General features: G+C 31.4%; 1 protein-coding gene across 1 annotated transcript in view; it reads left to right on the plus strand.

Moving 5' to 3' along the window:
* Positions 1–19,970, plus strand: part of LOC114756595 (uncharacterized) — a 42,713-nt gene extending 22,743 nt beyond the window's left edge. The window contains exons 3-11 of the mRNA XM_028945543.1: positions 16,097–16,763; positions 16,844–16,926; positions 17,064–17,114; positions 17,798–17,947; positions 18,067–18,156; positions 18,495–18,569; positions 18,682–18,786; positions 18,876–19,025; positions 19,317–19,970. Of these exons, the coding sequence (XP_028801376.1) occupies positions 16,097–16,763; positions 16,844–16,926; positions 17,064–17,114; positions 17,798–17,947; positions 18,067–18,156; positions 18,495–18,569; positions 18,682–18,786; positions 18,876–19,025; positions 19,317–19,970 (2,025 nt within the window). The remainder of the gene's footprint in view (positions 1–16,096; positions 16,764–16,843; positions 16,927–17,063; positions 17,115–17,797; positions 17,948–18,066; positions 18,157–18,494; positions 18,570–18,681; positions 18,787–18,875; positions 19,026–19,316) is intronic.
* Positions 19,971–27,220: the final 7,250 nt, after the last annotated feature.

Below are 27,220 nucleotides of genomic sequence, written 5' to 3' on the forward strand. Positions count from 1 at the left end.
ATTCTTGAAATCGACTTTTCTTTTCTTCATTGTATGTGTACTTTGTTATTTGCCATCTATTTTATGTTTAGGGGTCATTTTTTTGGCCTGAATTTGGGAGTTATTTAAGATAAAGAAAGGGGGAAGCACCCCCTTCTAAAAAATGATACAAACACCCATATCTTATAAAGTCATTTATATTATGAGACACTTAAACCCAGACACTTATATTTTGACCAAATCGATTAATTATGAGACCCTCAACCAAACAATCATTTATTGTGACTCTGTTTGCCCTATTTTATTGATAAGTTTATCCTTTTATTTTGCAGTTTGTTCGCACTTGGATTCTTCTGCTCATTTGATAGCATTGTGCTTCTAATTTTTTTTCCTACAAAAAAACAAAAGACAAAAAAAGACACTTCTCTGTTCAAGGCACGACTTTGAATTCTCCAGAGAGGGAAAGAGTAAGTATAGTTAAGTTTGGATATAACTGGATTGACATATTGCTCTGTGTGTCAGCTCGCAAATCGCAATGGATTCGACCGCAGTAAAGTTATAATTTTCCATCACCAAAAAAAAAAAAAGTTATAATTTTCCAACAACTTAATATTAAGAAGCAAAATTCCATTTCGTGAAAGTTTTATAGCTTTGCATCATTATTTTATGGATTGATATAATTTTTTGTTTTTTATGTTTGCTCTCATTTCAGTTTTGGTCTGTTAAGTTTCAAGTTATAAGTTATGGTTTCTCAGAAAACAAAATAGTCTTGATTTTTATTAAATTATATAGACAATATTTTAAATGAAAAAAAAATTTGAAAGACGAAAATCTATAGTTTAAAATTTAAAAAATCAAAAATTATATTAACTGTAATTTTATCTATGGTATCTGAACAAAATAGACTGCATGACGCACATTTTAAATTTAAATATTATAATTATTTAAATATCATACTAATAGTCTTCTTCTTCTTTCTTTTTTGCAGTTCCCTTTTTGATTTGGTTGATCGCTTTTACTGCTCCTGGAAGTCTTTCTGCGGAAGGGATCAGTTAAAGAGGTGGTACGCATGTTTCTTGAAATTCACTTGTCCTTTTCTCATTATATACACTTTATTATTTTCCATCTATTTCATATTTAAGGGTTATTTAAGATATAAATTCAATAATTATATGTTTGGCATTGTTAAACTAATCTTAGTTAATATTACATATAAAAATTATAACAAATAAATTTGTATACATGAGAATGATCAATTTTTATAATATACATTGGCGTTTTCCTCTAAATAATTTAGTTGAAAAAAAATATCATAGGCTAATAATGGTTGTGTGTGTGATAAAGTCTTTTCCAATCAGTTGCTGCGGAAAGCAGTTAGCCAAAAATATAAACATGACATAAGGGAAAAAGAATATTAATTATACACAGCTTACTCAAAATTAGTATCCTAAAATTTTATATTTTTACACACGCATCTCACCACCAAGCTATCACGAAGTATATGAATGGAGCTTGATAGAGAAACTCTTAATCATTTGAATATTTATAGTGATATTTAGGGACTGTTTCATTTCTTGTTTTCAGAACAGTTTTTTTTCCCCCTCTGAAAAGCAATAAAAAATTGTTTGAAAATGTGTGTTTGGTTATGTGCTTTGAAAAAAGAGAGAAATATTAAAAACTGTTCTAAGAAAAAATATATATTTTAGATGTCTTCTTATCTTCTTGTTCTGTAAAATTAGAAAATAAGTGGAGCAACATTATGGGCATGTTTGTTTTATTGTTTTGGAAACAATTTTTTATTTTTATTTTAAAAAAAAAACTTGTTTGTTTGTTAATTTTTAACTAGGTGTCTGTAAAACAAAAAATAAAAATATATTTCAGAAAACAAAAAACTCAACAATTTTTAACTGTTTTTTTTTTAATTTTTTGAATCATGTAGTTTTTTTTTTAAACTAACCTTTTTACTCGCAATGAAACTCTCCCATTCTATCTCTTAGGCTCATCTACATTGTTTCTCAATCATCTATCTTTTTGCCCATTGTCAATGCACTTTCAACTCTGTCTCTCACTTCTCTAGCCGTTCTTCATGTTGATTTTAAATACAATTATCCTGAAAAAAATTTATTCTCAAATACAAATTTTTAGAACAATTACCTGAACATGTTTTTTTTTTAATTTTTATAAAACTTATTTAAAAATTTTATAAAAGTACTCTAAAAACATAAAAATAAAATAGAAACAAAGAAAGTGCATGTTTTTAATTACGGACAATTATGCATGTATGAAAATATTCTTTCATCTTTTTTTCACTGTTTTATATATGTTTTTCAAATTAATTATTCAAACAGATTTTTTTTCCAAAGTTGTTTTGAAAGAGTACAAACTTGGTTTAAATAACATAAAAATAAAACAAATAGAATCAAAAAGCTCTTAAGCACTCAATTAAGCCCCTTCTTAATTTTGCAAATTATGTTCAGCATTATACACTAACCTCCTTCACATTTTGTCTTAATTACACAGATGTCTCCTTTATTTTGAACACATACACTTACATCTAAATTATTAATATACTAGTTTACCCTTCATCATAATACTAAATCTCTACTTTTGCTGAAAATGTTTTGAAGAATTGGTGGGTTTTCTTTTTCTTTTCCCTATTTTTTTCTTTTTGAAAATGGTTATTTGTTTGATATCTTTATCATATTAGACATAAACTTAAGTACTCATCTGGTCCTTAATATAGGATTCAATTATTGAGTTGGTTTTAATCCTAACTATAAAACTCATTTTTCATATTTATCAATTTTCTCTAAATTACCCCTATAGATACTCCTTCAACCATAATCAAGTAGAAGAGGAAGAGGGAGTATTAAGAAAGATGATTATGGTATTTAAAAAAAAACCGTGTTACATTTCTTATAATTAACTAACTTAACTTCCTTAGTCGAATCAAATTAATTAAATGAGTCTTATATTAAGGATAGTAGGAGTACTTTAGTTAATGCAAACATATAAAAGACTTGATGGAATATTTGGTTAATTCTTTTGGTAAATATATGCTCGACCAATTATATTTATAAATTTAAATAATTTGTCTAATTTCTCCATCTTATAGCATTTATATTATATAACGGACAAAAACGCGTTTCAATTTTATCCAATTTTTTGAGACATCCTAATATTTTTCATAATTAATTTTAGTAAATTATCCTTTAACTAACCAAAATTTTAGAAATTAAATAAAATTCCTTTTTTGGAAAATTTCCTTTATTTTCACCACAATTGCAACAAATATTGTCCAGGACATTTATTCCACTTGCCAAGAATTTCTAAGAATTTTACGAATTTTTGGGCATATTTTTTAAAATGTCTAACCCCACGCACCTAGAACTTTTTAAAATTATGCTTTTGTCCCAATTAGGGATGAAACTAACATGATATTTTATTTACATTTCTACTACCTCTGACCCAAATAAGAAATCCATAATGTCTAACCACACACCTTCGGCCCAAATAATTTTTAGCATAATTAGACCTCCAGCGTCGCCCATCAGCAGATTTATTGGGCTTGGGAGCTGGGATTGATTTGTTTTAATTTTTGGAATTATGGCAGGAAATTTTGGACAATTTCCTAAAGTGTACGTAATTAAATTTCATCATCAATTCCCAACCAATAAGTAACTCTTCCAAAATCTATTCTCCTCATAAAATAATTTCTGCAGTTTTGTCATCTCAAAATTTAATTTTTGAGAAATTACAATTTTAAAGCTCAAAAATTATTTCAAAATAAAATATTCCATTTCCTTGGGTAAAATTCTCTTAGTAAATTTTATTAATTCTCACAATAATTATTTGGGCCTTTTATGTAATTTTAGTAAATTATATAATTTGCCTAAATATTACGGAATCAGCCAAAAATAGCCCTTTTATTCCTACAAATTGGTATTCTCTTTATTTATGCCTCTCTAAAGCCTCCATTTTTTTTTTTGAAAACCTCTTTACTATTTTTCTTAGTTTATGATATTTTGTGAATTTCAGGAAAACTTTTCATGATTACTTTTTTTTTGGCCGAAAACTTTTTAAAACTACACTTTTATCCGAACTTGACATTTCTATATGTTTCTCTATAATGCATTTGAAATAAATTAATTCCCAAAAACAGGTTAAAGATGGTATGCTAAATCTTATGACGTTTGGTAATAATTTTTTTGTAATAATGTTAGAATTTGAATATGTAGGCAAAAGTACGTACGAATCTTAATTTTATGTCATTTTCGGTTAAGTCATGTGAGTCTACTCCCTACAAAATTTCTTATGTGATCAAGATTTTCCTCATTCTTCGTAATCTTAATTTAGAACAGTATATATGTAAATTATAAAGTCAATTAATTAACCAATTAAAATTTTTTTACCATAAAAAGTTTACTTATATGTAAAACGAATCTTTTTTATACATTGTGATAATTGATTTTAATATTTTGAGAAATATTCCAAAATTAAAATAAAATTAATAAGGGTTAATATAATTTTTGGCTCTTTAAATTTGTTATTATTTTAATTTTAGTCCTTCTAATTTCAACTTTTAGTCCTTTAAATGTGAGTGGCACGGGAATAAATTTACTAAAAGAGATATAATCATAATCTATAGGTTGACATTAAAAATATCTAATCACAATTTGTAGGTTGACATTAAAAATAAAAAACACACATTTTTAAAAATTAGATAGTTAGTCTACTAAGCCATCGGGACAACACTAACCTGCTAGGTTTGACCCGCAGGTCTACTTGTATCCCCAACTCTGTTAATTAGGAGGCATTTATTAAATATTGATATTAGAAATTAAGTTGGTCCAAAAAGATAGCATACAATTTAAATATAATACAATTTTATTTTATGACATTTTTGTGTTTGCAATAATGTAATTCATTTATTACTTATCTGTTTATATAATTAATTATTAATTGAAATTTGGATCCCAGAACACTAACAAAAGAGAATGCAAATGGTTGGGCATTGACTGCACGAGAGATTTCATTACATATTTGTAAAACATTATATATCATCATAGCTTTTCACGTTTTTAATTACTATTTTTGGAACCCTAATTTGATGTCCTGTCCATTTTAGATGGCATGCTCTGGGGAAGGTATTTTAACAGACCTTGCCAAGAGATTGGTAGATAAAACCATAAAGGAAGTTAATTACTTTCGTCATTTCGAGACTCATGATCACGAGTTTGATGGGGACAATCAACTTTTGATTGGAAGATTAGAGAAAGTTCGAAAGGATATTGACGATGCCAAAAGTAATGGGCATCAAGTTGAAGGTGAAGTTCAAGGTTGGGTAACGGAAGCTGATAATCTAATTCAAATGAATGCTGAAATTAGACAGACAATGTTTGATAGCTGGTGTTTTCTTAGGAAATATCAACAAGGCAAGAGATTAGCACAGAGGGCGCAAGTCATTAAAGGTCACATCCAAAAATGTAACTTTGAAAGAGTAGCTCGTCCAGGTAAACTTCCAGGTATGAAGTACCATGCTTTAAAAGACTTCATTGATTTTGAGAGCAGGAAGACAAAATTTAAGGAACTTGTGGATGCTTTAGAAGATGGAAATCATTACATGATTGGATTGCAAGGGATGGGGGGAGCGGGCAAAACCACATTGGCAACACAAGTGGGAAAGCAAGTTGAAGAATCCAAAGCATTTGAGAAAGTCATTTTTGTTGTTGTGTCTAATCCTCCAGATCTCAACAAGATTCGAGGCAACATTGCAAGGGAACTAGGTTTGCATCTAGAGGAAAGAGTTGAAGAAGATCACTCAAAGCATTTGTGGTCTAGAATTTCTTATTATAAAAAAAAAATACTTATAATATTAGATGATGTGTGGGAGAAGCTAGACCTCACCGAAATTGGGATTCCATCTGGACCCGATCACAAGAATTGTTATGTTTTGATAACCACTCGTCATTCAAAAGTTTGTCAACAAATGAGATGCCAACAAGTGGTTCACCTACACACATTGGGTGATGAGGATGCAGTGCGTCTCTTTCTGTATCATGCTAGTGGTTGTGATGATGATGATCCTTCAAGAAATAATTTAGAGGGTCTTGCAGGAGATTTTGTAAAGGAGTGTGGACGATTACCAATTGCAATTGTGGCACTAGCTGGCACATTAAAAAATTGGCCTGTTGCTGAATGGACTGTAGCTTTGATGACCTTGCAAAATTATAAGCCGATTGTCGATGTTGATGAAGATTTGGTGAATGTTTACAAATGCTTGGAATTAAGCTATGATAGATTAAATAATGAGAAGGCCCAAAAGCTCCTTTTACTGTGTTCTATTTTCCCAGAAGATTACGAATTTCCATTAAATCTCATTATTAGACTTGGTATAGGGTCAGGAATTTTCGGGGAAGTTAATGACTATTGTGCAGCAAGAAGCCAACCGCTTGCTATGAAAAATGAACTCGTAGCTTCTTCTTTGCTACTGAAGGTTGAGAATAAAGAATGTGTAAAGATGCATGACTTAGTTCGTGAGGTAATCCAGTGGAAAGCAAAGGATGATATTCAAGTGATTATAAATTCAAGAACCACTTTTGAAGCAAGCAAGCGATTTGTGTTTTGGAGTACTGATGATTTTCCTGATCATCAGTTTGATGGTACGAAAGTTGAGATTTTACTTCTTTGGATAAGTGGAAATGCTTTGAAGAAAGACCCAAATGTATTCTTCGCAAGGATGTCAAGGCTCAAAATTCTGTTTTTGCTTGCTCAATATGAGAGAAAAGTTCCCACTCCATCAATGTTGCAATCACTTCTTTCATTAAAGAATATTCAAACTCTTATCTTGGACGGTTGGAAAATAGGTGACATCTCAATTTTAAAGAATCTACAAAGTCTTGTGACACTTGAGATGGAAAATTGTCAAATTATTGAATTAGCCAAAGAGATTGTGGAACTAAAGATGTTGAGACTGTTGGGTTTCAAGAAGTGTGAAATTCAAAAGAACAATCCTTTTCAAGTGATTGAAAGATGTTCACAACTGGAAGAATTGCATTTTGTGGGGAATTACAATGTGAATGATTGGAAGCTAGAGCATAAAACTGCTCCTGAAAGATCTCCTACTGCATTGCAAATGTTTTCTATTGCTTGTGATGGTTTTATATGTTTTGCTGGTAATGATAATGGCCTATTCAAATGCTTCAATCCAGAACACATGAAACATTTAATATCGAAAGCCATGTTTAAGTACCTTGTGGGAAGAGCGGAAGTTCTTGAGTTAGGGAATTTAGGACAAACAGGGTGGAAAAGTCTTGTCCCTGACATTATTCCTGTGAAAGATGCAGTCAAGGATAATTTAATGAAGCTTTACTTGTATGAATGGGCTGACATTGAGTGCCTTATTAATAGTAATAAGTGTCACAATTCTAATTTGACAGTCTTCTTGAACTTAGTTGAGTTACAGTTGCATAAAGTGGATGTGAAAGAATTATGTCGCGGTGCTATGCCTTCCGGCTTTCTTGAGAAGTTACAGATTTTAAAGTTAAAGGGTTGTAGGGAACTGCAAAATATATTCACAGATGAAAATCTCAAGCTACCTCATCTGAAGGTATTGAAATTGGAAGATTGTCCAATGTTCCAACCATCAATTTTCAAACCCTTTGTTGCTCGAAGTCTTGGGAAATTGGAAGAATTGAAAGTTGAAGGTTTCACAGAGCTAAAAAGTTTAATTGCAGACGAGAGTTTAGAAGAAGAAGTGAGGATTGTTGATTATCAAAAACGTCATGGCTTATTGTTTCCCACATTAGAGTCTCTTCAAATTGAAAGATGTGGCAAATTAGAAGTGGTATCATCATTTCTTCTGGCTGGAGACCTTCCCAAGTTGAAAGATTTAGACATACGTGATTGTGTGGAGCTAAAATACATATTTGGTGAATATAAACATAATGCGGGCCAAGTTGTGCAACAGGAAATCATGCTCCCTTTACTAACACAAGTGACACTTTGGAGCGTATCAAGTTTCGTTAACATATTTAAAAAATGCACGACATGTGTGCCGAGGCCGCCTCATGCTTCAAAAGAAGATTCGAAAGAGAGAAATAAGAACTCTAAGACAAGTGCTTTCTCATGGGCTCATGGGTGTTGTTTTTCGGCCCCAACTAAAGACAGTAACATTGGAGTTTCTAATGCCCCCCCGCTGGAAGACTGCACAATCTCACAGGTATTCTACTTTGGGCTTGCTCTTTTTATTCAACATTTATGTTTATGTTTTTTTTTTTATATGGCAAAAGGTGATATTTGATTTATTAAACTTTCATTTTATTAGCATATGGTCCATGGATGGTTTATAGATATTTTTCTCTTGTTTAAGACTGTAGATCTAATAATGGAGGGGAGATGCGGTAAGAGAAGCCTTAGAGAAACGGGGAGGGAAAAAATGATAGGTCTTGTTTGTTTTTATCTGTAGTTTCTTTTCTTTTAATATACTATAGTCATAGTAGGTCATGTTTATAGTCGTTTTTATTTATACATATTTTTTTTGTGTTATTATAATTTTATCTATGGCTTCCTTAGTATTAAGTTTTGATAAAGTGTACATTTACAGTAATTTAATTATTTTTTCTTTATAAAAAATCAATTAATATTTAACATTAATTTTTGTCAAAAAATTAGTCTATATTTAAGTACCGATTGTGACTCCCTAAATGATTTCCTTGAGGTTTGTCCCTGTGCATGAGATAAAGCTCAAAACCATTAAAAAAAAAGAATTCTTCTATGCATTAATTGAAAAAGTAATTTTATATTTGTGTAATTACTCAATGTTCCTACAATTTTAATTTTGACAAATAAAATAAGTCTTTATCAAAATTAATAAAACAGATATATTATTTTCTTAAGTGCACTAATAAGTTAAGGAATATATATACTATCATAACACAGACACGTATGGCTTTCGTCTTGGGTTGCAATTACGTAGACTTGATCTTTTTATTTCAGTAGAAAAATAAATATTCATCATAACAGGTATATCATTAACACTTGTACCCTGTTTGGTATGATGGAAGAGTTTTTTTGATAGAAGTGGAGAAAAAAATAGAAGTGGAAGTGGTAGTGGAAGTGAGTCCTAAAACATGTTTGGTAGAATGATGGAATTAAGATATAATTTTTAATTAAAATATATATTTGTAATAAGAAAATACCAAAATACCTTCTGAAAAAATATCTCTTCGCCTCCCCTTCATCCAAGGCCAGTGTCCAAAGAAGGATTATCGGAAAATCTGCTATTTTCGGTAAAACCAAACTCAAGACCGATTAAATTGAAACAAGCTCATTCAAACAGAGTCAATCTCAGTTTATCTCAGTCAAATCCAGATTTGTCAAGAACTACAAAAATCTAATCCCATCAAAGTATCGAAACAACACGGAGGGGGACATGACAGATAGAAGTGGGTGCCGGAGGAGGACATCGGAGGGGGATTATGATGGCTAAGATTGTCAATTAACAAAATAATTGAGGATAGGATGGTCATAAAATTTCAGTTCCTGATAACTTATCCCAGTGTACCCAAGGAACCTAGTTCCATCAAATTTGATGGAACCCACTTCCACCAAGAACCCACTTCACACCCGCACACCCTAAGCAAGTTAAATTTGAGTTTCACTTCCGTTTCCACTTCCAATTTTTGGGCCCAATTCCAGTGTACCAAACATAGCATTAAGTCCTCGAATGTTGGGGGCTGCCTGCGTACCCCGTCCAATTTAGTTTTCTTTTGATATTTAAAATGCTGATAGTTTCAATTTAATATTCATTATTTTGGAATATTTATGTTTATTTGATGCATATTCATATACCTACATCTCATATTCTCACTTTAAAATTTGACATCTATTTTTTTATCTCAGAATTTCGGATAAACTGAAGTAATACATTAATTACACTAAATTTAATGTCAATTTGTCTAACATTAGTCTTTTTATTGCAGTAAAAATTAAAGACAAAAATAAATATTCACACACACACGAATACTGATAATTGGTAGTAATATCATTGACATGAGCAGGAATTTTGGTTATTTCAATGTTTTATTATTATTTTATTTTTCTATTATTTGACTAGTATCAGGGGCATGGAAGTTATTAATTAGTTCAATAACTTATAAATCACATTTTATTTTTTAAGGCATGTAGATCTAATGACATCGGGGAGATGTGGTAATATAACTATTGTGGTATTGCCAATTGATTGGTTTTATTGAAAGTGTGACATGGCACCTGTTTCTTTTCTTTTAATTTATATGAGAGTCATGATAGGTCATATTTATAGTCTTTTTTTATTTATACATATTTTTAATTTTTTATGTTGTTATAATTTTATGCATTGGTTCGTCAGTATTAAGTTTTGATAAAAGCAGTCATTTAAATAATATTTTCTTTATAAAAATTTAATTAATATTTAATATTAATTTTTCTCAAAAAAATTAGTCTATATTTAAGTACAGATTTTGACCTAATAAATGATTTTTTTGAGGTTTGTGTACATGACAGAAAGCTCTTGGAAAGAAAATAAAATTATTTCTAGTGAGGTAAATTTAAGAATCTTGAAAGAATACAAATCAAATATAGAATCTGATGCCACAAGCGATTAAAAAAAAAGAAATTCTTCTATGCATTAAATTGAAAAAAATCATTTTATATTGTGTAATTATTCAATTTTTCTACAACTGTAATATTTATCAATAAAATAAGTCTTCATCAGAATTGCTAAAGCGGTTATATTAATTATTTTCTTAAGTGCACTAAATTAAGGAATATATATACTATCAAAACACAAACACGTATGGCTTTCATCTTGGGTTGGAACTACACACACTCGATTTTTTCATTTCAGTAAAAATTAAAGAGAAAAATAAAAATTCACAGGCGCACGTGAATAGTGATAAGAGGCATATCATTAACATGAGTAGGGATCTTGGTTAATTCAACGCTTTTTTTTTAAATTTTTTTATTTTCTATTACTTCACGAACTTCTTTATATTTCACGTATTTTCTGATACATTAATTCTTTTTCGGTTCATCTATGGTTATAATGGGATTGTTATTGAGATATATGATCATATGATAGAAAGTGATTAGTTATATAATTAAGTTGAATCTAAGAGAAGTGATTGGTTGTAGGAATCATGTGCATTAAGTGAAAGGATTGAAACATTTCATTCAGCTGAGTGTCTTATGAGACAACCATTGAGCCTACAAAATATAAGCCAGATGACACTTTCAGGATGTTCAAAATTAAAGTCACTATTCAGTGTATCCATTGCCACAACCATCATGTTGGAGGAGCTGGAGATCAATGACTGTGAAGAATTGAAGCACATTATAACAAATGAGGCAAAGGATGATGATACCCATCTCAACTGCACCTCCATCTTCCCAAAACTACAGAGCCTCGATGTTTTGAATTGCAATAAATTGGAATTTATATTTCCATCCACTCTTTCCGGAGGTCTTCAAAAATTGAAATCTATAAATATTTATAGAGCTCATGAGCTGAAATATGTTTTTGGAAAATACAATGAAGAAGAGTGTCTATCAAATGAGCATGAAAATAATGAGCCTCACATTCATCTTCCAGCATTGGAATCACTATACCTCTTCGGAGTACCAAACATGATGAGCATTAGTATCAAGAAACATCAACCGGAATGCCCATCTCTACAGATTGTGAAAGCACCAAAGGTACATACCTATTTTTAATTTATTATTTAATCAGGTCTCAATCTTGCTCTGTTTTCTTGCATGAAAACATTTTTTCCCATTTACTCTCTTTTAAAATTTTAACTTTAAACTTTTATGCATAACTATTATGGGTCATGCGGCTTTCAGTTTATGTCAAAATGCAATTTATCAATATTTTTATGTATCTTGTATAAGGATTATTTTATACTCGTAGAAGACAAACACGTATGACTTCCGTCTTGGTTGTGTATAGTAATTCTGTTCATTTTCAATTAGTTCTTTTTTCAATTATTTTAGCTGGCACCTAACAGGAATCGAACTAAAACAATTTGATCTTTAAAATGCTCATATTCCTAATTTAATATTCATTATTTTTGAATATTTATGTTTATTCGATGCATATTCATATACCTACATTTCATATTCTCACTTTAAAATTTGACAGCTATTTTTGTATCTCAGAATTTCGGATAAACTGAAGTAATACGTTTAATCACACTAAACTTAATGTCAATTTGTCTAACATTAATCTTTTTATTGCTGTAAAAATTAAAGACAAAAATAAATAGTCACACACATGCACGAATACTGATAATAGGTAGTATATCATTGACATGAGCAGGAATTTTGGTTAATTCAATATTTTATTATTATTATTATTATTTTATTTTTCTATTATTTGACTGACTAGTATCAGGGGCACGGAAGTTATTGGTTGAATACCTTATAAATCACACCTTAAAATGCCTAGTGTTATAATATCTGATGCTTGACACATTTATCTTGTATTTCATGTACGTTATCGCCCATTAATTACTTCGATGTTTTTAATCAGATTGTTGTTGAGAAATAGGATTAGATGATTGTAGAAAGTGATTAGTTATATAATTAAGTTGAATCTAAAAGAAGTGATTGGTTGTAGGAATCATGTGCATTAAGTGAAAGGATTGAAACATTTCATTCAGCTGAGTGTTTTATGAGACAACCATTGAGCCTACAAAATATAAGGGAGATGAAGCTTGATGGATGTTCAAAATTAAAGTCACTATTCAGTGTATCCATTGCCACAACCATCATGTTGGAGAAGCTGCATGTCAAAGACTGTGAAGAACTGAAGCACATTATAAAAAATGAGGCAGAGGATGATGATGTCCATCTCAACTGCACCTCCATCTTCCCAAAACTACAGAGCCTCCAAGTCTGGGGTTGCAACAAATTGGAATTTATATTTCCATCCACTCTTTCTGGAGGTCTTCAAGAATTAAAATCTATATTTATTTGGGGAGCTCATGAGCTGAAATATGTTTTTGGAAAGTACAATGAAGAAGAGTGTCTATCAAATGAGCATGAAAATAATGAGTCTCACATTCATCTTCCTGCATTGGAATCACTATTCCTCCGTGATGTACCAAATATGATGAGCATTGGTGTCAAAAAACATCAACCAGAGTGCCCATCTCTACAGATTGTGGAAGCACCAAAGGTACGTACCTATTTTTAATTTATTATTTAATCAGGTCTCAATCTTGCTCTGTTTTCTTGCATGAAAACATTTTTTTCCATTTACTCTCTTTTAAAATTTTAACTTTAAACTTCTATGTATAACTATTATGGGTCATGCGGCTTTCAGTTTATGTGAAAATGCAATTTATCAATATTTTTATGCATCTTGTATAAGGATTATTTTATGACTTCCGTCTTGATTGAATATAATAATTCTGTTCATTTTCAATTAGTTTTTTTTTGAATTATTTTAGCTGGTACCTAACAGGAATCGAACTAAAACAATTTGATTTTTAAAATGCTCACACTCCTAATTTAATATTCATTATTTTTGAATAGTTGTATTTGTTTGATGTCTCCTTTTATGCCCCAAAATTACGGATAAACTGAGGCAGGGGAACCTCCTCTGCTCTTCTTTCAACTTTATCATCATTATATAAAAACTAACGTCTTCTTAAATATTATTGTAATCTTACTTAAAAAATACCTAAAGAAATTTAAACTATTAAATTTGATTTGAATAGTTCATAACTGTAGCGAAAAAAGTGAGAAAAATTATGCTGTATAACCATAGTCTACAAATTACAACTGAAAAATGATAAGATTAAATTTTGACAGTCTTAACTTATTTATATATTTTTATACAAAATTGTAATAATGTTCTTATAAAATGTTAAATCTCTACCAATTTCTTAATTTTATACTCACGTAATTACTCGATTTTCCTACAACTCTAATATTGATTAATAAGATAAGCCTTTAGATTACATATATTATCAGATATTATATATGGTGGGGTTACATGCACCCTAACCGTTTTTGAATGGCCAAAAAGAAATTCTATTGGTTTAAAATTTGATGTCTATTTTGTACCCTAACCGTTTTTGAATGGCCAAAAAGAAATTCTATTGGTTTAAAATTTGATGTCTATTTTGTACCTTAGAGTTTTAGATAAAGTGAGGTAATATATTAATTATTACACCAAATTTAATGTCAACTTCTCTAACTCTGATCTTTTTATTTCAGTTTAAATCAAAGTGCAGTTTATCAATAATTTTATTTTGTATAAAGATTATATGTAATAAATTACATATTGCTAACAAAATATTTAAACATTCTCAAAACAATGAAGACTTTCATATAATTTTTCTATGGAGACATGTACAATTAATTATGTCAAAGTGATTCGGCTTTACTTCTATAAAGATTTCAAATTTGAATTTAAAATATTTCCCAAAAATAATATAATCTGTTTGTGTTTTGTGGGTGAATGTGTATGTATTTCATAAGCACATGGAAGATGTGAGAAGTGAGGGAGTAAAGGAATCTGAAATACAAGAGATTGTTAACATCGAAACACCATTACTTACTCCAAGTATGGGCTTCCAACATGTTCTCAACTTCTGCAATCTGAAACAAATAACAATCTCCGAAAACCAGAAGTTCAAGATTTTGTTCTCTGTCTCTGCTTACAGAAACCTATCACAGTTGTCTCAATTACGAGTATGGAATTGTGAGGAATTAGTTAATGTGGTTGAAGATGATTCTAATAATAATCATCATGACATGAACTATAGCTCCATTTTCCCAAAACTAGAGGATCTAAGTATCGGCGATTGCAACAAGCTGGAGTTTATATTTCCTCTGTCTCTTTTTGGTACTCTTCAAAAATTAAAATCTTTGAGGATCAAGAGAGTTGCTGAGTTGAAATACATTTTTGGGAAATGTGATGATGGACATCATTTATCAAATGAGAATGAAAGCGATGAGCTTAATATTCATCTCCCTGCTTTGGAAAAACTATCACTTAGATATGTACCGAAGTTAATCAACATTACTGGGGCAAAAAAATATCACCTCAGTTTTCCGTCACTACAAAGATTTAAATTGGGGGGTCTTCAAGAGTTCAATGGAAGATCTTTTCCAGATTTGGTGGCTTATTTACGAGGAATACAATTGAATGTGAAAGCTCCAAAGGTAACACATTTGACTTCTTGTTCTATGATGTGCATATTGCTATGTTTATTTGGATTGCTTAGCATTTAAACTTGAACATCAAGAACATATTTTCATGCTTAAAAAATTTTCTGAAACAACTAAATTTTCATACATAAAAATTTATAATTTACTTTTCATTTATAAAAATTTTCTTTTCATCAATATATATGTGCGCACACGCACCTTTAATCAAAATCTTATAGAAGATGTTAACTTAAAAAAACAATGAACTTAAAAATTTAAAGATTTCTGCTAAATAGTTTGAAGCAAAGCTGCTCCATATATATTACTTTGTTTATTTTACCTTTTCTTCTTGGATATTTTCTTCTCATCACAGCAGAATCGCTTAGCATTTAAACTAGAACATCAATAACACATTTTTCATGCATAAAAACTTTTCATGTCAAGACATGAAATTAATGAATTTTTTTTGGCCAAAAAAATTACTGAATTTTGATTCATAGAAATTAACAATTTAGTTTTCATTTATTAAAAAAAAATTGCTTTTTTTCATCAGATTTTTACACAAGATGTTAACTGAAAAAAGCAATGACCTTAAAAATTTAAAAATTTTCTAATAGTTTGGAAGAAACCGGCACCATATATAAGTTTATCTATAGAAGAAATTAACTACGGATTAATTAGCTTCTCATGTATATATACATTTTATGATTTCAAGTTGATATAATTAGGTATAATCAATATGTATGTGTCTTTAACTTGTAAGCATTCCAGGCATCAATAAATAAAGTTTCTCTTTATATAACTCAATGCATATTGAGACATCTATACATTAATAACAGTATTGGGATTTTTCACAATTTGTTAATGTGGTAATTTGAATTCATGCTGAAATTTTGAGTTGATTTATTTTTATTAGGACCTGATGAAAATTATCAAGGATATGCAGAAGCTGACAACTCTTGACGTAAGAGACTCCAAAATAGAAGAGGTTCTTAATTTGGAAGGAGTGGAAATTGAAGGTCCATTCATGACATTAAGCATTGCAAGGATGCGGCTGGAAAATCTATGTGAGTTGAGGCATATATTCAGGAGACCCAAATATATTTTGAGCCTCCCCAATCTTCAAGAACTAAACATCATAGCATGTAAAAAGCTAACAGTAATATTCTGTGTCTCAATAGTGAGAAACCTCCCACAATTATCCTATTTAAGTATACGAGAATGTGACGAATTAGTTGACATCATTGAAGAGAGTGATGGGGATCATTTGCATCAACTTTATTTCCCAAAGTTAAAGGGAATTGACATCAAGTGTTGTAATAGCTTGAAATTCCTCTTCTCTATCTCAACATGTGGGATGTTTCCAAAGTTGGTGGTCTTGCAAATAGAAGAAGCCTCTGAGCTTGAGCAAATATTTATGTGCAAACAAGATAATATGCAGAAGATGGCAAAAATGGGAGAATTTTTTCCCAAATTGTCAATTGTAACACTTAGAAAACTTCCAAGGCTTATTTCAATTTGTAAGGGGATTGATTTTAAGGATCTGCAACATTGCAGGGTGGAAGATTGTCAAAAATATCCAGGTATAAATTCAGGAAAAATCTTTTAATAATTGCCAGCTATTTTTATGAATACTAATATTAGATTGAAAATTCTATTGCAGAAACTGGTCAAATGACAAAAGAACCTAAAAATGGGGATTCAGAAAATCAATCAACATCAAGTGTTTTGCCAGAAGTTGGAGAGGTATTTATATTAGACCAATCATCAAAATAAAAAAAATATTTAGTTTTTTGCTATTTTCTTTTACTAGTGATGAATTTAATTTGTTCTTAAATTTGATTACCACAACTAACTTACTTATTAATTATGGTATTGGTTAGAGCTCGGAGGAAGCAATGAAGACAAGTGTTGAAGAAGTTGCATCATCAATGGTACATCGCCATCTCTTTCTACGCTCACATGAGCATAGTTTCTCCACGCCAAATTTTAAAACAAAAGGCATCAAACAGAACATAGGAATATGCTTAGATGACTACAGCTTTCTTTGTTCTTTCCCTAATTATTAGTCACTATCTATTGCTAACAACTAATACATCTATAAAGCTACAACAATAACTTTGCCAAACCCCTAAAGAGATTTAAAGTTAGCAAAGAGTTTTGGGGAAACATTAGAAATATCAGAATATTTTTTTAAACAATCATATTTATTATGCGCACATGAAAAAAGATGAGAAGCCAATGCACAAATAAACTTGCTTCAACATTATTAACTTAAAAAGAAGTTTGTCGCCTGTGTTAAGACCAATTCTTTTGTGAATATTACCAATGGCAACATTTTTATAAAGGTCAACATGTTTATCTAATTTTGTTGAACAAAATTTGAAAGAAATGATAATAAACTTCAAAGTCATTAGTGACTACAACTTCAGAGTCATCCTTTGATATTAGGGTAGAAACCATGTAATCGAACTCTATATCTATTATTGACCAAAAAAAAAAACCCTGAAACAATCATTTCTTAATATCTTTCATCATGCGGCCAAAGTAAAGAATTATCTACACACGCAAAAAATGAAACTGAAAATTATTTTCTTTTTTTGGCCTTTCTTTTTAGATTACTCAGAGTATCAAAGAGATAACAGAATCAAGTCTTCAAGAGAATTATGCAACAGAGGATGCCATGATAGCAATTCTATCAACTAATTCAAATTCAAGGAAGCAATCCACTATACCATTTGTCAACTCTAGAAATGATTCTGTAAAAGTAAGTCCATTGCCCTTTTCTAATACAGCAACATTTGAACTACACGTGATTTTTCCCAATTCAATTTCATCATTAATGATACGAACAAGTTGTATCTAAATCCTAAATGCTTCAAATAGGAGTCGGAGGATGAACGGTCAACATGTGAAGCAACTTCATTGGGCCAACAACAGGATCTTGGACAAACAAAAATATCCATTAATGATGATGTGAGTTATAATTGATTGTATCTGGGTGGTAATTTTGAAATTGTGTTATTATTAAAAGCTATGGTTGCTCACTACTCTTTCGTGCATTACAAAGTATTGATGTTGTAGTAAGAGAAAGAGCTCAAGAAAGGCCTACCTCTAAGGATGTTATATTAGAAACTCTGCTCGCTGATTTAGCACCGAGAAATTTATCAGCAGCATTAATCACCACTCTACAAGAGGAGTTTCCATTGGTTATTGATTATTGTGTTATGTCATGTTTTTTAATTTAAGAATACGCCAGTTGGCTAAAAGAAACTGTATCTTTTTCCTTTTTTTCCCCTCACTGCTTGTTTTAGGATTTGACAAAGAAAGACTCTGGAAGAGGAACAGTCATGACAAACCAGCAAGCACGCACAGAAAAGACATCTGCTGTATGCTCGAACTCTTTGCAAAATATATAGAAGCTAGAACCCAATGATTATAAAGCGAGATTATAATTAAAGGGCCTAACTAAGACTTGTATATCTATTGGTACTTTTGTAGAGTGTTGAAAGCTTTCAAGAGAAGACTACAACAATGGAAGCTAAAATAGATACTTCCTCCTTTTATTCACATGGAAAGGCCTCACAATCAGGTCCATCTATGATGGTAAGTTCAGTATATAACGATGCAGAACTTTGGAGTTTATATACTTGGAAACGCAGGACCGATGAAAATAACTTCTTTATGTTTTCTAGGTTGCTGGTGTGGAAGAATGTGTGAAACACGACCTTCAAAAGCATGATTCATCAAATGAAGACGAGGTAGCAATTCAATCATCGAATCTAGAGTTAATGAAGCGACCAAGAGGATCATCGCATATGCTTTTTGAAAAAGAATCTTCACAGGTAACTACATTGTCCTTAATTATATAGGAATAGAAGTTTGGTAGATTGTTTTGTTTTTGTGTATCCATAACTATAGGATCTAAGGGAGGAAAACAATTATATCATTGATCTTGTCTCCGGCTACTTTTCTGAACCAATATAGATATGATGCTAGGAAAAAATAATCAGTGAATAAATAGATAAATTATATGACATTAATTAATGTAACATTATAAATCAAATTTTATCTTTTCACCAGCTTATAATACGGAAGAAAGTCGTTAGACTAATTTTTCATTTTGTGCCGCGCAGACTGCTAAAGAAACGAGAGGCATAAATGTTCCTATGAAGAACAACACAAGCCTTCCTGATGGTATTCCCTCTTCCGGTCATCGTAAGGATCTTTGTTTTTGTGATGATTTCAGATCCTCCTTCTGTCATGTGCTGACTTTCTTGGCCATATACTTGTCAGAATCACAAACTGGTATTACTGATTCTTCTTCTCCACCAATACTAGAGATTGGTGAAATCTTACAACTGGTGGCGTTAAAAGACGATGAACCAGCTTTACTGGCCAAAGCACTTGAGCAATATCCTGAACTAAAGCTCTCTCGTGGACAACGTACACACCAAGTAATAGCTTTCTCCTACAGAGTGTTGACTAATATTTTGGTGATGCTGGTGACCAAGACACCTCGTACCATTACAACCTCAGACAAGTTGACCTTGGAGGAAAACTTGGGTACTGCAACATTTTTAGGCTTCGACAAAGGATGGATTGAATCAGTTCGAGACAAAGTTTTTGGCAAGGACATGTTTGATGTCACGAAGGTGGAAGAAGAAATGCAGAAAATGAAGGAAGAACTGGAGGCACGTGACATTATGTTGGAGCAAGTTCGAAAGCGGAGAGTAGAAATCGAACAGCAAATTGCTGGGGATTGGACTGTTGGAGATGGTGCAGAGTGAGTCAGAAGCAATGGATTCTCAGTTGTGGGGTCTGTTGGATGATCGCAAGAAACTAATAGAGAGGATGATGGAGTTTGGAGGAATAATAAGTGCCCAGGACAGAACTTTTGGAATTTAGCTGCTTTGTCATTTCATGTTTGTTTAAAGAAAGACTGAAAAGCAGGGAACCATCAGCTGTACTATGACCAACATTTTCCCAAGTTCAGCTAAATGATGGGGCCTCAGAATTTTAAACACTCATGATGTATGGATAAATTTGGCCTTATATTTAATTTGTTGGGTGATTGGTCTCTGACTGTTATTGTAGTATGATTATTCTGTGATTTACATTCCTCTGTTTGCTTGGCACTATTCATTGGAACTTCTGGATACGACGAATGTCTTAGCATTCATACATTCAAATTAAAAAAAAAATGATAACATAGGAATTCTAGAAGCCATGAGCGGCTGTTTTACGCTCTGTCATTGCTCTTTTCTTCCTGCATTTTTAGATAAGAAATTTATTCTTATTCTTTGATTGTTTATATATTTGATTACTTTAATTTCTGACTTGTGCCTTTTTCAAAGGTTATTCTTCTTTACTTGTTAGCAATTCCTTTTTAATTTCTTGAATATTTTCAGATATTTTCTTGATTGTTTATTCATGACAGTTTCTAAACTTATTAGTACAAAATTCTATCGGAGTGTGAAACGGTTCGAGTCTTATTTTAATGCTCAGTTTGAAAGTAACTCATGAGGATACCGCACTTGTTTTGGCTAGACAATGCTTTGATGTGGTGGCTCTTAGTATTACATCTCATCGTAATTAATTAATTTAAGATTTATTTTAGTGACCGGTTCTTTTCTGCACTGCATATCATGCTATGAAATGATTCCGTGAACACAATTATATTTATTTACTTAAAATTATTTAAATAATTACAATTTAATTATGGAATAATTTTTTATTGTAAAAAATTTGATTGGTAGGCTAAATACTAGTAAATATCAAAACGATAGAGTGGGAGAAGGCCAAGAACTGATTATTTGGTGAATGTCCAACCAATCTATGTGTTGAGAAATGGAAATGGCAAGGACGCATCACGCATGTGTCACTATGAAGTAATAATTAAAACCCATCACAATGATGAGTATGGAGTGCTTGTCACAATTTAGACTATCCAAATTGATTTTAGATGATTCAAATTGAATTTAAAATTTTTTATATATTTTAATCAACTTTGGTTTTACTAGATACAGAATCTAAAATAAATATAATATCATAACTAACATGTCTTCAAAAAATAAATTTATCTTTGAAAAAATTGTGTATTAAAAATTTTAAATTTGAACCATTCATATCATATTTTGGATGATTTAGATTGTATTACAGTAATGAGCACGTAATGCGCATCATTGAATGAAGACCCATCCATAGTACAGCCTTTTTTAGACAGAGATTTAAAAAATGAGGCGGTTGCATGTTTATAAATATTGGTAAACTTGTTAGACCAGTCACATATATATAAGGTCCAAAAGGGTGCAAGCCGTCTAGAAATTAATAAAAAAGTTTTTAAAAAATTATTTTGAATATATTTCTAAACGTCTTATTAAAACAGGCCTAGAAAACCATTAAAAATAATTTTTGAACTTCTTTTAAATCTTTTAAACCGCTTTTAGGGAGGTAGGATACAAAAAAATTTTAAAACCTAAATTCCCCTGTTTGCATCCGCCTTCCTCTTTGCGTATTCCCTTTATTCATCGTTTTGTCTCTCTTCCACTAGAAATTTATAGATAGGATATAGTTTTGTTGTTTGGTTTTATAGATATAATAATTCTATTGGAAATTTTAACAAAAGGAATAAATGGATATTGGTTGGAAGATAACATGGGAAAGATCACCTTGATTATCAGCGAAGCACATGATTAATACTAGTATATTATAATTTCCACGGCATGGTATTCTTATTAAATTTTACTGCTCATAGCATTTGGCTCAAAAAGCCACACTAAATAATCGTTCTTCTTATTCTTCTTGTGTTCCTCGGGAAAAAAAAATCATCATTAACTTTTCAGAAAATCATAAATAAATTTGTTTTTTTCCCCCCCTTTAGCTAAATGAATGTTAAGATCTGCATCCTCGTATATGTGCTTCCTTAAAAGGCATCCTTTTACATATTAAAGAAGTCTGTATGCCTTTAACCAGCTATAACATCTCTTCTGCTGGTCGAGAAAAAAAAAAAAAAAAGGCTATAACATCTCTTCTAATAGTTGATTTTCTTACTTCGGAAAAGAGGGAAAAAAAAAAGAAAACTACATTGGCTAGAAGAGTTCGAAAGACGTATTTTTATTTTTAAATTTTTTTATGTGGAATAATATAATTTTTAAATCTAAATTTTGTTTTCAACTATTCATTTAGTTCCTATATTTTGACCTTGTAAAAATACCAGAGCTCTGCTGTTAAGATTAAGATCATCCCTTTTTTGCAAAGACAAAAAAAAAACTACATTAAAAGAAAAATAAATAAGATAATTCTGTTTGACTGTTTGTATTGATCCTGAAAAATGAAGAGAACGAAATAATAAGTAATGTAATTATCACAAAGATTTAATAAATAATCATTTCCTTCACAATTAATATTTTAATCAATTATTGTAGATATGCATCAAGTGAAGGGTGGCCTAGTGGAGTTTGTGAAGGTTGCTTACTTCTGAATTAATGCTGGGTCCAAATTTGACATCAGTCTTCACATATTCTCCCGCTCAAACTATGGTATTGTTGGCAATCCTGAAAGTACAAGATTGCATTTCCTTGAAGCAGATAATAAAAGACGAGGGGGGAAATGAAATCACTCAACTGGGGCCTATTTTCCCAAAATTGAAAAAGCCTCCGTCCAGGGACGTCCGCGTTTGGAATTCATCACAGCAGCATCTTTTCGTGGTGGCCTTCCACAATTAAGCATCATATCTGATTTTGATTCAAAAGTAGCGACTCAGCAAAGTGCTGGCAAGTCTAGGTAGCAGGTAACGCTAACATGTCATAATTTGAGGTAGATATGTGAGGATCACAAACGACTTCGATCACAACCTTCAAAGAGTGGAAATATATAAATGTGGAGAGTGAAAATGCATTTTCTCAGTTCGGATGATGACATACATATCGACATCGCGTGAATTAATCATAGAAGACAGTTCTCAGCTGGAGCAAAGCATTGAGCATGAGTATTAAGATGGCCAGTACTCAGGTACACTTAAACAAAAACATATATGCATACATAAATGCTTGATTAATATAGAGATATTATTTTGTGCAGATCTGATACAATAGAATCTATGGGTGACAACTTTCAGGGCCATTTGTTGTTTCGAAATTAATATACTGATGAGAATCTTTCTATTTTAGTGATTAGTATAAATGAGATCAGCACCTACATGTAAGTAACCTTATCAATTTTGAGGAAAGCATCTGCATCTGTCAGAAGTGATTAAAGTTAATGTTTCGAAATATACTTTTGTTCCTCCAATTTTAAAAGTATTGCCGTCAATATCTGAACCTAAAACCTTTTGTAGTACTTGTGATTTTTCCAAGGGTTATTCTTCTTTACTGTTTAGCAATTCCTTTTTAATTTCTTGATTGTTTATATTTAGCGTACTGTAATGAATATTTAAGAAGAATATTTTCAGATTTATTCATGAAATTTTCTAAACTTGTTAGTACACAATTTTATTGGAGTATGAAACGGCTCAGGTCCTATTTTAAAGATATGAATACAAATACTTTTTCTGACCTGGTTGTACTTTGGTGTTTCGTAGACTTTGTTACTTTTAAATGATATGAAAACAAATATTTCTGGCCAAAAAAAAAAAAAAGAAACAAACAAACAAAAAAACAGTAACTTCACCAAGCCCTTCAAAATTATTAGTCATTATTCATTACTGTCAGAATTGAGAAGGGCATTGTCACGGGTAAGTTTATTGATTGTTTGACAATTTTCAATAAGACCACAAGTTTATTTTAAACTTATAGTATGCTCAGTACGTCTTCTAATACCAATACCGACACGTGTAAACCACGTATATGGTATCAACCTTATACATACATGACAGAATCACAAACTGGTGCTGCTGGTTCTTCTTCCGCAATATTACAGATTGGAGAACTCGTGGTGTTAAAAGATGACGAACCAGCTTTACTAGCCAAAGCACCTGAGCTATCTCCTCAACTAAAGCTGTCTCATGGACAACGTACCCGCTCAGTAATAGCTTTCTCCTACAGAGGGCTTATTGATATTCTGGTGATGTTGGCTACCAAGACACCTCGTACCATTACAACCTTAAACAAATAGGCCTTAGAGGAAAACTTGGGTACTGCAACATTTAGGATTCGACAAAGGATGGATTGATTCAGCTCGAGACAAAGCTTTTGGCAATGACATGCTTGATGTCACGAAGGCGGAAGAAAAAACTCATGAGATGAAGAAAGAAGTGCAGAGACGTGACATTATGTTGGAGCAAGTTCGAAAGCAGAGAATCGAATTCAAACAGTGGGTTGCTAGGGCCATTGGACGATTGGAGATGGTGCAGAGTGAGTCTGAAGCAATCGATTCTCAGTTGTCGGGTCTGTTGGAAGATCGCAAGAAACTAATAGAGAAGATGATGCAGTTTGGAGGAATAATAAGTGCCCAGGACAGAGCTTTTGGAATTTAGCTGTGTTTCATTTGTGCTTTGTTATTTCATGTTTGACTCAAAAAGGTCTGAAAAGTAGCGGACCATAAGCTGTACTATGACCAACATTTTCCCAAGTTCAACTAAATAATGGGACTTCAGAATTTTAAGCACTCATGATGTACGGATAAATTTGGCCTTATATTTAATTTGTTGGATGATTACTGTCTGACTGTTATTATTCTGTGATTTGCATTCCTATGTTTGTTTGACCCCTTTTATTGGAACTTCTCATGCATGAATGGCTTAGCATTCATGCATTAAAAATTAAAAAAAAATACTTTCATTCATAAAATTTTGTTGTGTCAAGAAATGAAATTACAGATTTTCAAGACACAGATATTTATAATGTAGTTTTCATGCATAAGATCTTGTTTCTGTCATAGTCCTTTTGGTCAGTCTTTTTTTTCTGTTCTTCCATGGCTTCAACTTTGCCTTAGAATAACAATGCATATACGATGCAGAGGCTGTTTCATTTTCAATAGGCCAGTTTCTTTCACATTTATAATTTTATTAGTTGCAGGCTATTTTACCACTACCATTGTTGTGGTTATGATCAGAGGATGAGAAAGAGACGGAACCAAGTTTTTGTTTCACAGATTGCTATAACGGTGTATGATATGCATAATTGATTCTGTATGATGCCAACTCTAAGAGTGAACAAAAATAAATCAGCCTGCTTTGGTCAAAAGTCAAGTCTACTGACAACCCTATCTTAATGATTCAATGAAAACTACTAAAGAGCTCCTCAACAACCATATTCAAAATCGTTTCATTGTTTGCATAAGACAGGCAAGCTTTGAAAAGGATACACATTCTATTTTGTAATTGAGAACGGCAAAAAGGAAAAGCAAATAGTTTTTTCTGTAAAAAAGCAGCCAGCCGTGCCTCTTTCATGCCTCTGCCCTCTGATCATCGTCAAGAAAATGGAATTCACTTGTGCCTTGTCAGTCAATGCCACAGTAACAACAATTCTTCGTGTCCCTTCCTTCTTCACTAACAATAATTCTCTCTCTTATTTATCATCTTCACCAACTATTCCTTACTCCTCATCCCTTCCTTCCTTCTTAAGTCTCCTACATTCAAATCAAGGCTTTGAGAGAGCTTCCGCGCAATGAACAAGAACTTTTGAAAGTTTAAGTACTAAACTTTTCTTTGATCAAACTTGGGACATTCTATCTTTAAGCTTAACTTTTAAGGCGTCTGTATTTTCACTGCGTCGTTTTAAAGACAGAAAATTACAGGACTTTGCTCTTCATGGGCCCTATAGCTGTATACTGAAATCAAGGCTTTGAGAGAACCAAGTTTGAAGATGCTGCTTCTACTGCTTCCCACTGCACTAAGTGTTGGAAGACTTTTTCATGGTTTATCTGTTTTGACGAAGACAAGCTGCTCTGCACTGTGCTTGATTTCGACTGTGATTTCTTTGATTAAAGGTAAGAGTGTTTTTTTTTTTTTTTCCTTTTGCTCTTTTTCTTCCTAAATTTTAAGATAAGAAATTTATTCTTATTCTTTGATTGTTTGTATATTTGATTACTTTAATATGGTGATAATATTATCAGCGAAGCATGTGATTAATACATTATAATTTCCACATTGGTTTCTTGCGACAATTTCTTTGCTTCCCCACGCCTTCTCTTTCATTCAGCTTCAGGTAAATAATCAAGCTTTCTTCTTCATTTTCTTCTTCCTCTTCTTGTGTTTTTCACAGAAAAAAATCGTCATTAGATTTTGGGAAAGCCATACACTAAATACTTTTTCTCCTCATTCTTCATGTGCTTTTCAGAAAAAATAATTCATCACTAACTTTCTTGAAAATCATAAATAAATTTGGTTTTTTTTTCCCCTTAGCTAAATGAATGTTAAGATCTGCATCCTCATATAAATGCTTTCCTAAAAGCCATCCTTCTGCGTATTAAAGAAATCTTTGTGCCTTCAACCGGCTGTAACATCTCTTCTTATTGTGTTCTTGCTTCGGGGAAAAGGGGCAAAGAACCAACATTGGACAGAGGAGTTTGAAAGACTCCAATTTCATATATTATTATTTTCAAATTTTTTATGTGGAATGATATCATTTTTAAATCTTAATTTTATTTTCAACTATTCATTTAGTTCTTATATTAATGGCCCATGTATCTAAATGTGCTTCAAAACAGGAATCTCTTATTTAATGGAAAGATAAGTTCAATCAATTGATGAAGTTGCTTTATTAAATTAATGTCTCCATTTGTTGTTATTAAGAGATTAGAAACAACGAAAAGAAAAAGTTGTAGGAATAGCTTCAGAGTCATCAGTGACTACAGCTTCAGAGTTATCCTTTGATATTAGGGCACAAACCACATAATAAAACTCTATATCTATTATTGGCAAGAACTAGGATTCTTGGAGAATTATCTTAATAGAATTATATACACATGCAATAAATGGAACTGAAAATTATTTCCTCTTTTTTTGTCTGATTACTCAGAATATCAAAGAGATAACAAAATCAAGTCTTTCAAGAGAATTATGCAATAGAGGATGCCATGATAGCAATTCTATAAACTA

This window comes from Neltuma alba, unplaced genomic scaffold (genome assembly GCF_004799145.2).
Source record: "Neltuma alba isolate B1F8T4 unplaced genomic scaffold, ASM479914v2 tig00010438_pilon, whole genome shotgun sequence".
NCBI classification, from domain to species: domain Eukaryota; kingdom Viridiplantae; phylum Streptophyta; class Magnoliopsida; order Fabales; family Fabaceae; genus Neltuma; species Neltuma alba.